At 47.9% G+C, this 15,351-nt stretch overlaps 2 protein-coding genes across 4 annotated transcripts in view; one reads left to right on the top strand and one right to left on the bottom strand.

The window, feature by feature from the left end:
* LAG3 (lymphocyte activating 3) overlaps window positions 1–15,351 on the top strand; it is a 326,415-nt gene that overhangs the window by 256,770 nt on the left and 54,294 nt on the right. The gene's annotated exons all lie outside the window — the stretch shown is intronic.
* On the bottom strand, window positions 6,694–13,564 carry MLF2 (myeloid leukemia factor 2). Of its 3 annotated transcripts, none has more exons than XM_050967766.1 (9): window positions 13,543–13,564; window positions 12,555–12,629; window positions 12,218–12,344; window positions 11,713–11,748; window positions 10,046–10,099; window positions 9,469–9,594; window positions 8,417–8,576; window positions 8,097–8,338; window positions 6,694–7,309 (listed from the first exon to the last, which is right to left on the bottom strand). In XM_050967766.1, the coding sequence occupies exons 2-8, from the start codon at window positions 12,602–12,604 to the stop codon at window positions 8,160–8,162; spliced, it is 732 nt and encodes a 243-aa protein (XP_050823723.1). In that variant the 5' UTR covers window positions 12,605–12,629; window positions 13,543–13,564; the 3' UTR covers window positions 6,694–7,309; window positions 8,097–8,159. The 3 variants fall into 3 exon arrangements, with proteins under 3 accessions (XP_050823723.1, XP_050823706.1, XP_050823715.1); XM_050967749.1 differs by lacking the exon at window positions 13,543–13,564 and adding an exon at window positions 13,114–13,314; XM_050967758.1 differs by lacking the exon at window positions 13,543–13,564 and adding an exon at window positions 12,888–12,975.

The following is a 15,351-nucleotide window of genomic DNA, read 5'->3' as shown; positions in this document are numbered from 1 at the left end:
CCCTAATCTTCTATGATTCTATGAAGTAATGGGGACTGGGGTCTTGGGGAAAAAAAGGTGGGCAGGGGCTTGTGGGCACTTGGTGGGTCATGCAAGTTCCCTCCTTGCTGGGAGGTTGTAAGGTTTATTAATTAGTGCCTGTAAAGCATCTTTGAAGCTGTCACCTCAACTGACCCTGTCATCAGGGTTCCAATTTGCTTTTCATTATCCACCTGGTTTTGACTCTCCTGTAACTTCCTCCAAAATGTCTTTTCTACTGCCAATTTCCCCTACATTTTGTACAGAGAGAGGTTTCATCTATGCTGGAAAACCATACTGGCTTAACTGGATTGATTTAAAAACTAATGATCAAATTAAGCTAAATCTATGTACACAAGGTTGACCAATTCAAAAGTGTTTGCACCAGTTTCACTAGATCAATTTGAGTTAAACCAATGCAACCTTCTAATCTAGACAATGTTTACATTCGAGGTGAGTGGGACATGGTGACTTGGGACCAAGAGTACTTTGATAAGGGGTATGAGGGTTGGTTTGGTTTTTGCTACTTTCAGAAAACAAGCTGCTGAGCTCTGTGCCTTTATACTTACACACAACTATTTCAAATTTGATGACAATATATACCTCCAGATCAGTGGCACTGCTATGGGCACCCGCATGGCCCCACAATATGCCAATATCTTTATGGCCGACCTGGAACACTTCCTCAGCTCTCGTCCACTCATGCTCCTTCTCTACCTACGCTACATTGATGACATCGTCATCATCTGGACCCATGGGAAGGAGACTCTGGAAAAATTCCACCACGATTTCAACAGCTTCCACCCCACCATCAACCTCAGCCTGGACCAATCTACACGGGAGGTCCACTTTCTTGACACCACTGTGCAAATAAATGATGGTCACATTAACACCACCCTATATCGAAAACCTACTGACCGCTATGCCTACCTTCATGCCTCCAACTTCCATCCCGGACACATCACACGATCCATTGTCTACAGCCAAGCACTGAGGTACAACCGCATCTGCTCTAAACCCCTCAGACAGAGACCAACACCTACAAAATCTCCACCAAGCATTCTCAAAACTACAATACCCACAAGAGGAAATAAGGAAACAGATCAACAGAGCCAGACGTGTACCCAGAAGCCTCCTACTGAAAGATAAACCCAAGAAAGAAACCAACAGGACTCCACTGGCCATCACATACAGACCCCAGCTAAAACCCCTCCAACGCATCATCAAGGATCTACAACCCATCCTGGACAATGATCCCACACTTTCACAGGCCTTGGGTGGCAGACCAGTCCTTGCCCACAGACAACCTGCCAACCTGAAACATATTCTCACCAGTAACTGCACACCGCACCATAATAACTCTAGCTCAGGAACCAATCCATGCAACAAACCTCGATGCCAACTCTGCCCACATATCTACACCAGCAACACCATCACAGGACCTAACCAGATCAGTCACACCATCACTGGTTCATTCACCTGCACATCCACCAATGTAATATATGCCATCATATGCCAGCAATGCCCCTCTGCTATGTACATCGGCCAAACTGGACAGTCTCTACGGAAAAGGATAAATGGACACAAATCAGACATTAGGAATGGCAATATACAAAAACCTGTAGGAGAGCACTTCAACCTCCCTGGCCACACTATAGCAGACCTTAAGGTGGCCATCCTGCAGCAAAAAAACTTCAGGACCAGACTTCAAAGAGAAACTGCTGAGCTTCAGTTCATCTGCAAATTTGACACCATCAGCTCAGGATTGAACAAAGACTGTGAATGGCTTGCCAACTACAGAACCAGTTTCTCCTCTCTTGGTTTTCACACTTCAACTGCTAGAACAGGGCCTCATCTTCCCTGATTGAACTGACCTCATTATCTCTAGCTTGTTTGCTAGCATATATATACCCGCCCTGGAAATTTCCACTACATGCATCTGAGGAAGTGAGTATTCACCCACGAAAGCTCATGCTCCAAAATGTCTGTTAGTCTATAAGGTGCCACAGGATTCTTCGCTGCTTTTTCAGAAAACAGTTTTCTTGAGAGAGTTTGGGTCACAACTTCAGTCTGGCACCCTCCCATCAGGTCTGTGGGATACTGACACCTCGTAGTATGTTATTGATCAAACCTGTGATCTCATCAAAAACCAATCTTCATTTTGTTTGACAAGCCTGTTTTTCCCAAAACCGTGTCAACTGACATTGCCATCCTCTAATTCTTTACTGATTACACGCCTTGTCAGTCTTTCCATGATTTTCCTTGTGATCAGTGTTGGCATGGCTCATAGTTACCTTGGTCATCTTATTTACCCTTTATATATATGTCCACATTAGCTTTTTCAGTTTGCTGGAATTTCCCCAGTGTTCCAAGATGCATTAAAAATCAACAATAATGGTTCAAAGAGCTCCTCAGACAATTCTTTGAATATTCTTGAGTGCAAGTTACCCTGGCCTGCAAATATAAAAACATTTAACTTTCACGGTTGCTGTTTAACATCCTCACTAGTTACTGATCAAGACTATTCCATTATCACTGTGAGATATGAATACATCATCCTGCTTCTTCCCAGAAAAATATTTGACTAATTCTGCCTTTTCTGCATCATGATGGATAATTTCCCCCTCCCTATAGACTAGGAATTTGTTCCTGACATATTTAAAGAATTCCTTTTTATTGTCATTAATGCAACTGGATCTAGATCCCCCTCCCTCCCCCCGATACCTTTAACTTCCCTTGTCAAAATTTTCTAATTGCTGTTTTTTACTCATTACTTTCAGCTTTCCCATTTTGCCATTTTTAATATAAATGCCTTTTTACTTGCTTCTTTCACCTTCCTTTTAAACCAGTGAGTTTTTTAAATCAAAGAATCCTTTCAGGATTGCAGAATTGGGGGGGGAGGGGGTTTGTTTGGTGGGGGAGACAGCTAATAAAACATTTAATTCCAATTATCATTCAAATTTGTATGTTAAATATTTCCTTATGCTCAGTTTTGCTCATGACTGTTCTCAGCTTTGGGAAACTGGCTTTTTTAAAGCACTAAGTACATATACTACTGGACAGGACTATATTCTATTTGCATATAGCAAATGTGCTCTGAGCTTGTATTACTTTGCCCCTTTCATTCTGCCAGTGTTTCCAGCTCACTCTTTATACCTTCTTCCATGCTGCCTGCAAGGATTTCCCAATTTCTATATGCCAGGCCCCTGCCATCTCCTCATTCCAGTCCCTCTTGCAAATCTGTTTCTTCTGTGAGGCCAAGAAATGCCACTATCCTGCATCACTGTAATACCATCCCCAGCCCACTTTAAAAGGGGAAAGGGGAGACACTCCTGTTTCTACTGCTTTGTGGTGAATAATGACAGCCTGGAAGGGGTCTCTTGACCCCATAACCAAAGTGGACTTTTTAAATTATTTTTATTTGCTTGATTTTAGAAAGCTCACCAATGTCAAATCTCATCTTTCCGGATTTTGTTGGAAAACTTATTGGATGTCTCAGAAATGTGGATCAGGCAGTTTTGCAGCCCTTCTTTGAAGGGTCCGAGGATGGAATCTTTAACAGAGAACTTTTCTGCCAAGTGCATATTCAGGTTAAACAGGCATGAACAAAAATCAAAAGTGTCAGAGCTGGTCTAGGCACAGAAGTTGCACTAGTCTAACTAAAACTCAGTTTTTAAATTAGTGCAAACTCCCCTGAGGACACACTTTTATCAATTTACTTATGACAGTTCAGCCTGAGTCTCTCTGGGCTTGTCTACACACAAAATGGAACAAAAATAAGCATATTGGTTGTAATTCACACCTTCTCTTATTTCTGTAGACATGAGTGGATGCTCTTCATTTGATTAAGGATGTCCTATTTCAGTTACATAACTTAAACTGGTAAATTTAATATAATAAAATTATAATACTTTTATTCTGAAATGAGTTTCCCCACGTTCCCTGTTACTCACCTAGTAAAATTTGTGAATTACAGTAGATTTCATTTTTTTGGCTCCCATTTGGATATAGACTAACCTTCTCTTTTCCTGGCCTTCTCTGTACAGCAGAGCAGCAATGACTTAACTAGAGGCGTGAATTCAAAACAATATAATTAGACCAGTGCCAATCTCAACATGAATATTCGTATTTCATCTTAAAACAGACATTGTGTTTTAGCTTAAATTCATTTAGGAATCAGTCTAAGCTAAACTGCAGTAAGCTTATCTAACCAAAACTAAGAGCATTCACCCAGGGTTTGCACCAGTCACCTAAACTCCTTTAAAACCTGACTTAAATTAACCTGCTGCAGCTTTCTCGTGAAGCTTTCTCTGTCTCCATGATGTTTCATACTCTTTTCATTCCTTCATAATCCATCAAGCCCCTGATTGAGAAATATCGCTGGAGCAGCGGAGAAGGCTCCTTTAGCAGAGCCCAGAGCAACAGGTGAAGAATCAGCCACTGGGGTTGGAGGACCTGAAAAGTTGTCATGTTCCCCCACTCTCTTATAAAACACTATCTCACACTGGGAAGAGTTCAGAGGCTCATACAAAGGGGTGGGGAGGAACTTCAAAACTACCAAGAGACAGAAGATCAAGATATACTTCCTGAAATTAATTCACTGGTTAAAAAATGTAAGTAAAATTCCCTCTCTGGCTCCTTTTCCTATAACATAGCACATTCAAACGGACCCGTTTCTTTTCCCCAGAATGCCAGAGCTCTGTCATGCCTAAAGAAGACAGAGATCATGGAGATGACAGTGAAGCAACTAGAGAGGCTCAACAAACCAGGTAACTCCTTTAATAGGCTCCAGTCCCTCTCACCTCATTGTGTGTGTGGGCAGGAGAGGAAGGATGGGGGGAAGAGGAGCAGATAAAAAGTTTGAGTCTCATAATTGGCCAGGCACACAGGTTGAATCCAGACAAAACTTGATTACCTACCAGAGACAGACATGCACACAAAGGGCCCAACTCCCCACTCTCTTACTCATTTCATGCCCGTAACTCTGCTGAAACAAGTTACTCCAGTGTAAAGCTGGAGTAACGCAGCAGGAAGCTGCCTTCTTGTTATTGTCCTTCCCTTCATTCCCTTTCAGGCTGAGGTTTGTATCCACAGAATCACAGAAGGAAGGGAGGAAGATATCAAGTTTTGAACAACTAGATGGAAGGACTGGGTGTGGGGAAGCAAGGGAGCCCTAATATTAAGAAGCTTCAATGCCCAACTCCCTCATTCTCTGCCTTCTCTCCTCAGGCACCACTGCTTAATGCTGTCAGTCCCTGCCTGAGCTCAGCTGGTTCTTTGGTGGATCAAGACTTGAAGTCCCAGATGCCCCACAGACCATGGTCAGGGCCAGGGCCTCCACTGCCTTGGCATCCCCTCCCACACTCTGGTAGCCCCAGAGGGCTTTCTTGCTCTCCAATAAGCCACTTCCACCTTTCCTTTGGGTAGCCCTTCCTTCCTTGCTGCCTCCAGGACCTGCCCTGACTTCCCCAGCTCTAAACTCCCAGGCCCTTCCTGGGGGGCATTTGTCTCACCCCCTTCACCTCCTGCCCATGGCCACAGCTGCACCTCCCTCCTTCACTCTCCTAGATTCATCCAATGCTGCCTGTTACATCTCAGATATGAAGACCCTGCTGAGCTCCACCTTAAGGGAGCCAGACCCTGGCCCCTATCAGAACCAGATAGTAGGCCAGAGCAGAATGAGACCATGAGTGGAGCTGCCCTATGGAGACAAGGATCCATCAGACGCACACCTGTAATGTGGGATAAGTGCAAACACCTTGCACCTAGTTCCGAGGGACCTGCTTCTGCACCTTATCTCCAAAGCACAGAAAATGAATCTCCTGCAAACTGCCCATTTCTGCAGCTGTACTAGAACACAGCACTGAGTTTGCCATACTGCATCTTATACTGGTCTTCCCTGGTTCTGACAGAGACATTTCCAAAGCTGTTAGGTATGGAGAATCTCAGAGCAAAGGGACTCCATGAGCCTGGTGAACTATGGCCTGATCCATTGGCTGCTCCAATTAATAATGTTTGCTGAGTCCCTGCCAGCACCCAGAGCTGATATTTGTGCAATAAGAAGGTAGGGATTCTTCCTGAACTATTTGTACCAGTAAGATCCTTTTGTAACAAGTTTGATGCTAAGTGAAGTATTTCTTTGGGAGATGTGCTGTCTTGTAATTTCACCTCATCCTCCCCGCCCCCTCCCCTACCCCCCCCCCCCCCCCCCCCGTTAAGGGCAGGGAGACAAATGGACTAACAATAGCCTCAACCAGCTTCAGTCTCAGATAGAAAGAGATGAACTGAAATATACCCTTGCATTGTGCAAGGACTTCAAGAGTCTTTTCATGTGAGCACAGAAGACCTGAAAGTGCAACTAGCCCATCTCATTCCCTTGTGTGTGTTGAGTGAAATAATAGCATTTAAAACAAATTAGAGGTTTCTTGCTATTGCTTTTTTACAATTTCCATCTTATAAATTATTGTCTCCCAAATTAGTAAGAAGGTGGTGGGGGATGTGTGAAAAAACATGATGGTTGTCAGATTGAATCAACAAGGAAGTGAAGGGAAGGACAGGACAGGACAGGACAGCCCCATCAGCGGTGCTAGGTTGCAGGGAAATGTTAGGGCAATAGTTCTGCAGCAGGCAATTCAGCTCCCTTAGGAGAGAGAAGACAGAAATGACCCAACTCCATTTTCTTTACAGTTCTTGTTCCTTTATTCAGTAAACACCTAAATACAAGTTTCACAAATCAAATTAAAAAAGGGGAGAGTTGACTGCAAATGGGGCTACATGGGCAGGGAGATACAGGCTGGTTCAGTTCTTGTTCTTTTCCCCCTCCCAAACACACATCCTTCCACCTCACCATACCAGGAAGCAAGAGAGGAAGTGGGGGCTTTTGTCCCAGTGAGGGGGATTAACAGTGGGGTAAGAAATTCTTCTATATGATCATTTCAGAAGGGACCAAATACCACTCCAGAACCAGCCCAACCAGGCTCAAGAGAGCTGGAAGGGACAGGAAGGACAGGGTGATGACCCTTGTGTCCACAAATACTAGCAAAGGGAACTGAGCCAAGTGTGACTGGAAAAAGAGGAGGAAGAGCTGGAGGGGGAAATTGAGGCAGGATAATAAATGTGTCCTTCGTACACCAATGAGGTCCCCAAACCACCCTGTAGCCCCCGCACTGGGTGAGAAGGAGAGCAGTGTGGAGGGTTAATCACTTTATTCAATTCTTAGAGGGTGGGGGTTAATATTAAATTTGAGAAGATTCCAAGCAGTGCTTTGTCATCAGAGTTTCACTGTCTGTACCTGAGAGGAGGTGGAGAGAGGGAGAAGAGAAAGAGAGAGAATGCAAGTTACAGAGGTATAAATAAAGGGGTGGTACAGAAGGTAAAACCAAGCACTGCAATATAAAATTCAGCAAGAGAAACTGATCAGATAAATGAATAAATCCTTAGCACTAAATCAAATCCCAATAAACTCAATTCAGAATGCTGGGAGGAAGGAAAAACCCAGTCCTTCTCTACTGAATCTAGATTTGAGCCGATCTCATGAGAGTTTGGTTTCATCTGTAAATAGACAGTTCCCGCAGATAGGCTTCAACTTCAATTTAGTGACATTTTGGAACACTATCTCCTTGGCTCCCCAGATGCCACTTCCCCATTTCCTCACACATTTAAACCCACATCTGTGTTTGCCTGATGGTGAGGGAAGACAGCAACTCCCACACAATCCAGAGTGCAAGCAGCACACACTCCCCAAAGTGTGTCCACAAGATAGACAGAAAAATGAGGAGAATCATGTTCTGATACTCTCACACTATCAGCCCCAAACCAGGATGGGATATTACCCCACTCACAGCATCTGAAGTGACTCAGGCTGGAGCCACCCACCCTGCGTTGGATGCTGGCAAAGATGAACTGCCAAGAGGAAGCTTCCTGCTGGACCCTAGAGCATGTCCCCCTTCTCCAACTGACACCCCCAAGTGGCTCACATTGAGGCCCTCTGTACCCCATGTTGGGGGTACTGAAAGCAAGGTTCAAAAGGAGTGAAGCAGCCACACAATGGGGGGAGTGGAGAGGACAGTCAGACTTACAAGAGAGAGTAGGTGGATTTGGGGGTGACCATGCTGCACCCCCCCCCAAAGTCTGCTCCGGATTCACCAGTCATATCGGCGGGCCTGTCTGGATGGGGAATCCTCAGGGCCCTGGATAGCAAGATGTGTCCCCTCAGACCGACGACCACTGCTGCTCTCGTGACGCCGATAACCCAGTCCTCGCTGTGGCCGGAACCGGGATGTCTCTCGCCTCCACTCATCATCAAATGCAGCTGCATCACCTACACGAGGAAAGAACAGCAGGCTCAATGGGAAGGCAGTCCCTGGGGTTCCCAAATCCTGGAGCAAGGCACACTCACTCTCATCCAGGTTGATGTACTCCTGCCTCTCCTCCTGGTCACCCGTGCGATGGTTCCGTGAGCGCTGCATGATGTGGGCTCTCTCCCGGATGTGGTGCCCGATTGACATCTGCTCCAGGCCACTGTTTGAGTCCCGCACAGTCCGTCTTGTTTCACGGATCTGGGTGCAAAGTGTAGTGCGGTGTCAGTCCGTCACCTGTCCCTCCGCAATCCTATTTAGCACCCCTCATTTCCTCCCTGCAATATTGTTCCCCTCCCTAGTCTTCCAACAGAATAATTGGTTTTGTCTCCACCACATTCAAAGTGACACATCATCATCAAGGGAAAAACAAATCTTTCACCTAGCCCTGGGCATGACCCACTGGCCCTTCACTGAGCGACATCATTGTCCCAGAGCTTTGATTCACCTGTATACAAAAATGCATCAAACATAAGCTGCTTGTCTTCAGTCTGAATACCCTTCACGGTCAATCCCCATAATACTTATCTCTCATTCACTACCAAGCTGTCAATGCTCACCTTCAGTAGGCCCATGATGCCAACCTCCAACACCCACTTGTTAAATTTTCAAACAAGCACTTTTGTGCTTTCTCCCATGCTGCCCTCACACTTGGGAGGTGCTCCCCATGAACACTTGCAAAACTACCTTGTTATCCACTTTCAAATTTGTCCTCTGCCATGATGCCTACAAAAATCTTGACATCAGTTCAACTGCTGGTGCATAAAGATCATAGCCTACCATGCTAACTAATACTGTCTTTGTCTACTTATACACCTCCCTCATCCAAAATGCATCAATCTCTTGTGGTATACTTAGATTGTATAGCTTTTTGGGACAGGGACTGTCTCTTGTTCTGTGTCTCAACTGCACCTAGCACAATAAGGTCCTGGTCCATGACTAGGGCTCCAAGGTGCTATGGTAATATAAATAATAAAATGCTCCGGGCAGTCAGTGCCATACAACCAAATGGGGTAGATCCACCCACAGCAAAAGCAGCTGTCTGTGATGCCCTGCCCACCACTAAGTATAGGAGCAGCAGCTTCCTTCTCACCCCGCCAGGTGCAGAGCGCGTCTCCGAGGTCTCATGATAGACTTTGGGGCCATCACCCAAGTTGGAATAGGAGATGACAGTTGAGGAAGAAAATGTTTGGCAGTTGGCACCACTTGTCATGTGCTCCTGGTGAGGGAAGGTAAGGAAAGACAGACAAAAGTCAGCTGCTTCTATGAGCCCCTCCCCATGGGGAATACTCTCCTCCCTCCACTGTTCCTCTTGGTTTCTTTTTGATAAAACAGGGCCATCTTCCCTTTCACACCCACCTCTCTCCTTTCCATTACCCCCTACCCCATTTCTTCTGCTCCACAAGTGAAGGGGACATCCCCCGCCCACCCTTCCCACTGCCTCATCTTCTCTGCATGGAGGGGTTGCTCCCTCATGCCCCATGTTGCTCCAAATGTATAGGCAATGCCATCTTTACTGCTTGGGAAGGAACAATGTCTTGGGAGCAGCAGTAGCCCCTGTGGAGGAGGTGTAAAACAGGAGACTCTGGGTGCCAACTGATTACCCAGGATGGCAGAGGTGATATCAGTACATGCCTGTCAATACAATCAGTGTTGAGAAAGGTTCTTACCACATTTCCAATCATATCGTTCATCATTCCAAACATGTCCATGAAGCCACCTGCCTGGGAGGAGGGGAGGAACAGAGTCAGGTGGGAAGAGGACAGAGGGAAAGGAGACGAGTGAATGCACTCACGAGGACACGTGGAAGCTGTTCCTCTAGGAGAATAAACAAGAGTTCCCAAGCCCTCACCTTATGAGAAGACAAGGCTATGGTAATAGCACTGCACAGTGCTCACCCCTAACATCGACCCTTTGTACTCAAGATCTCACTCTAAGCTCTTCAACTCCCAGAGTCACTCTTGGTCTCAGTCTCCCAGCTTTGATTTGAGCTCACAGAAAGATAGGGTCACAACACTAGATCAGTGCAGTATCCTCTTTCTGATGGTGGCCAGGACCAGACACTACAACTGAAGGTAAAAGAAACCCCTTAGTAGAAATTGTGAAACAGCCTGTCGCTAGGGGAAGCTACTTCCTCATTTATGCCACTCAGTGGGGAACTTATCTCTTCTATTGCTTTTCTTGATTTAACATAACTATGGATGTTCTCATTTTCTATAAAAATGTCTAGTCATTTTTGATATCCTAGGGCTGAGAGTTCCACAAATTAATCATGAAATATACAAAAGAAGTTTGTCTTTTGTCAGTTTCAGATGTGCTGCCTTTCAGTGTAATTGAATAGTCTCTCATTCTTGTAGGAGGAGGATAAATAAGAGCACACAATTTACCTCTCTCATCTATTATTCATCTCTTCTCTAACAGAAACAGTCCCAATCTCTTCAATCTTTCTTCATATGGAAATCTTTAGGTTTCTAATGACATTTGCCACCCATGACTGAACTCCCTCTATTTCTGCTATGTCCTTTCAGAGAGAGGGGGACCAGAGAAGAACACAGTGTTCCAGGTAAGGGCATCCCACTGATTTATGTAATGACATTGGAATAGCTCCAGTATTATTTTCCATCCTATTCCGGGGCAACCTAATGTTTTGTTGGCTTTTTTGACAGCCTCTACCCATTGGGGAGTGGTTTTCAGTAAGCCTCCTTAATGGTGCCGAGGTCTTCTTCCTGATTATGGTCCCTGACTCAGATTTATCATCTGCCCTTGGAATCTAAATCTCAGCCCCACCCTCTGAACTCCATGTAGGTTGCTTGTATGTGGGTTTCAGGGTCATACCCGAAAGAGCCACAGTTCTGCCTGTTCTTCCCGGTAATCAACCATCTCATTTCTATTATTTGTTGTATTACAGGAGCACCTTGAGGCCCCAGCTGAGCTCAGGGTTCCTCTGTCCAAGACCCTGTGCAACAATTTAATAAGAGACAGACTCTACTCCAAACAAAGGGTTGGAGGGGACACATAGGCACAAAGATATAAAGTGACCTCACCAAAGTCACACAAAAGATCATTGAAAGCCATGAGTTGAACCCAGGTTTCCTAGCCACTGGCTCACACTCTATTAAGGTCTTTTCCTAGAAACTGGGGTTTGCCCTGGTTCCTTCCCCCTTCCCTGTACTGTGTTTGCTGACACGCTCACCTAGAGGTGGCTGCACTGTAGCATTGCTGAGTATGTGGAGCACATGAAGAACTTGGGGATAAAGTGATCTGTTGGGGAGCTGTAAATCTGGATGTTACACTTTGGGGAAGGCCCCAGAGCTGCACAGAGAAATTGAGGCCTTACCATTCCCAACATTCCAAAGGGTGAGATGGCTCCTGCCTGCAGGGGGCAACAGAGAGAAACAAAAAAATTAGGAGGGATCCACTCATTGTCCAACCCCAGGACCCTTTCCCCTTCACAGGAAATAGAAGGAAACAAAAGACCCAGGCCCATCAAGCGGCCAAAGGGTTGAACAGACACTACTCCACAGACTCCTACAAGTCCCCCCACTGCCCACAAGGTGCAGGCGGGGAAAGAAGTGACACTTTCAAACCTCTTTTGGTGATATTAATTTAGACTCTGCAAAATGACACTTATCTTTCATCACCCCAAGACACTGACGCCCTGGCATAGAGTAGATTGGAGGGAAGCATATGAAATAAAGGGATATAACACCCATGTTCTAGGAAACTAATTTTCCTCCCCCCACTTCATGCAAAGAAGAAAACTGCCCCATCCTAACCACGTGGGAAGGTGAGGGAAGTTAGAGGGGAAAAAACTCTACAACTATACTCAGCATCCCCTTTACCTGCATCCTGCGGCTGGCCTGACGTGCCCCAGGCATGGTCCCATCAGTTATGCTGAGGAAGGGGCTGTATGCAAAGCCTCCAGAAAGCATGCGGTTCATGTGCTGACGGTGAATAGCAAACGGGTCCCTGGAGGGGGTCAACAGGGAGAGGAGACCTTAGGAGGCAGAGTCCCAGATAACCCACCAGTCTTGACTCCCTGTCCCCTGATCTAACTCTGACCCTACTTTCCTCTGAGAGTGGGAAATACAATCTGAGTCCTAACACACAGTCTTCCCTAATCTAATCTATGAGCCCACTTCCCCCACCACCCCAGACAAATTTGGGGCTCATACACACATTGTAAACATGGGGTCCTCTGGTTCTCCATCCCTCATGAACCGGAACATACTTCCTTCAGATCCAGGGAGGGCTCTGCGAACAGGGAGCATAAGTGAACACAAGCAAGCTGAGGCCACAGGGCACGACCCCCTCTCTTTTCACACCAAAATATATCCACCAGCTGATGCAGCCCTCCCTCTTGCACCAGGCCCTGTGCCCAGGCGGTAGCAGAGCAATCTATACAGATGCCTCTAGCAGGTCAGCTCAACCAATAGGAGCCGTTCCCAAACCACCCCTCCCCCGCAGGGAATATAATCAAAGTACCGTCTCCCCCCGCTCCCCATCGCTTACCTGCCCCGCACAGACACCTCACCCCGGGCCCCCCTTCACACGAGGAATCTCGAAGGTGCGGAAGCACCAGGCCGGCCCCGCAGCGTCACTACTTACCCCAGCGCAGAAACAAGCGCCCCTGGCCCCGCAGACAGCCCCCCTCCCCCAGACCGGGCAGCCTCCGCTCCCATTGCGCCTCCTGCAGGCTGCAACCCCCCCGGCCGCATCCCGCCTGCCGCCCGCCCACCTCACGCTGCCCTGCCCGGCGGGGTGTCCGCCGCTCGCTCCCCCGGGCCTTCCTCTGCCACGCTCAAGCCTCCGCTCCCATCTAGCCCCGGAGCCCGCCTGCTCCCCGCCCGGCCTTCGCGGAGGGTGCGCTGGGAGAGGGGGAGCCGGGAGCGCGCTGCCCTCCGCCGCCGGCCGCTGCCAGCGCGCACCAGGGCCTGGCCAGGAAGTGAGGTCGGCCCGGCCCGGCCCGGCAGCGCCTCCCCGCTGCCGCAGCGCGCAGCGCAGCCCGGCCGGCCGGCGCTGGGTGGGAGGAGAAGCAAGGGGCACAGTGGTGGGGCGGGGATGGTTATAACCCTCGCGCCGCGCCGCGCAGCGCCAGGGGGCCCCGGGAACCCGGCCCGGGGGCGGGGGGATGTAACAATAGACGGGCTGAGGCGGGGCGTGATACCCTGAACGGCCCGTGGGCTCCTTTTGTTGTGAGGCTGCTAAGGAAATGGCTGCCGGCAGCCCGGCTTCAGCTCCCGTCACCTGAGCGGGGAGGAGCCGCCTGCTTTGGGCCGGGCCCGCGCACGGTGCAGTGCACACGGGGGAGCAGCAGGGGTCTCCCTGGCACCGCACATTACAGCTGCGCTGCGGGGGCGGGCGGAGGCGAGAGGCTGATCGAAGGCCCCGCTGCTGGTTTCGGGCTCTCCGAGCTGCGGCTCCAGCCTTGCTCGCCAGCCGGCCCCGAACGCACACGGCCCTTCTTGCTCCCGTCGGAGGCTGGCTCAGAGGGCTCCCTTGAGACCCACCGGGTTCTAGTTTTCTAGGCGAGGTGACCACATTGGCCCACGTCCGACCCAGCAGAGCTGGATCCAGCCAGTGCTGCTCTGCAATTCCCGCACCTCTCTGCTCTGCCACCTGTTTGCCACCTTCCGAAGCCCCTGCTGCCCGGGAACCCAGAGTCTCAAGTACTGACTTTTGCTTCCGCCTCTTACCACTTCCTGCATCTGCTGAAGGAGGGGGCTGCACAGTGGCATTCATTTAGCTTGTGCCCGCTCCCCCTCACCCCTCCAGACCTACAAGCCACATGCCCTGTCTCATCATTGCTGCTGTCTATCTTCCTTGCCACACGTCTAGCCTCCTCTTTGAATCGTGAACACCAGAATTGGACACACTGTTGCAGCAATTGTTGCACCAGTGCCAAATACAGAGGTAAAATAACCTCTCTGCTCCTACCTGAGATTCCCATTTGTGTCATCTGCCCCACCACTCTGCTGTTCTCCATACCTGGCTGGCACACAACCTGATTGCTACCCAACAATCCTGCCCTCCCTTCCCCGCTCCTCAGACCTCTCTCCCTGCACTAATCTGAATGTGACACACTCATACATGCCCATACCTTTTCATTTTGAAAATCTGGTCACCCTATGTGCCACTGGGGGAATGGGAGGTACAGACAACAAACTCTTTGGCAGCACAATAAAGGAGGGGATGGGCGGGGGTGGGGGCAGGGGGTTGAAATGCATCATTTGGCTCAGTGACTTCCCAGTGCCAAACCCAAAGAGACCATTTCCCCATTCAAAGCTACATGCAGTGATGGGTTGTTTCAACACCTTCTATTTGCTCATGATAGCAGGATCAGCCTCCATTAAAATAGGAATAGGACCAGAAATCTGCCTTGAAGTATTACAAACAGATAGATGGATATATGGATGAACAATATCTGTCAAATGCTCTTGATCCCCATAAGTTCTCTCCCCACATTGTGGGTTTGCGACAATGTCACTTTAAAATGGGATGTCAGCTGCTTCCAATGGTTTGTGCCTGGATTTATACAAATATATGAAAAGTTATGCAAATATTAAACGCTCCTGCTTTTTTGTTGTTCCATGCACATACAATTTTATTACATACAATTTAATATGCACACAAAAATACACACATCCAACATTCACTCAACTCGCTTGACATGCACCCCAATACTAAAAAAAATCATGCGTGCAGCTCAAGAACATGCACACATACAGAACATACAGAGAAAATCCACATACCCCCCCACCCCATACATGTATGCACACACCCCATATTTTATTCCCTGAGAGAGCTAGCTCATATAACCTCAGTTTTGCTTGTGTGCCAAGGACAGAAGACCCTACAAAGGAGAGAAATATTCTGCTGCATTTGCAAAGCCAACCTGAAGAAGAAACTGGAGTTCCCATGCAACACAGAGCCTTAGAATCCATGAGGGAAGTGAGTGATATCTGTATTCAGCATT

Source organism: Gopherus flavomarginatus, chromosome 1, assembly GCF_025201925.1.
Source record: "Gopherus flavomarginatus isolate rGopFla2 chromosome 1, rGopFla2.mat.asm, whole genome shotgun sequence".
Classification (NCBI taxonomy): Eukaryota; Metazoa; Chordata; order Testudines; family Testudinidae; genus Gopherus; species Gopherus flavomarginatus.
The sequence above is the reverse complement of the archived record's forward strand: the minus strand, read 5'-3'. Positions and strand labels throughout refer to the sequence as shown.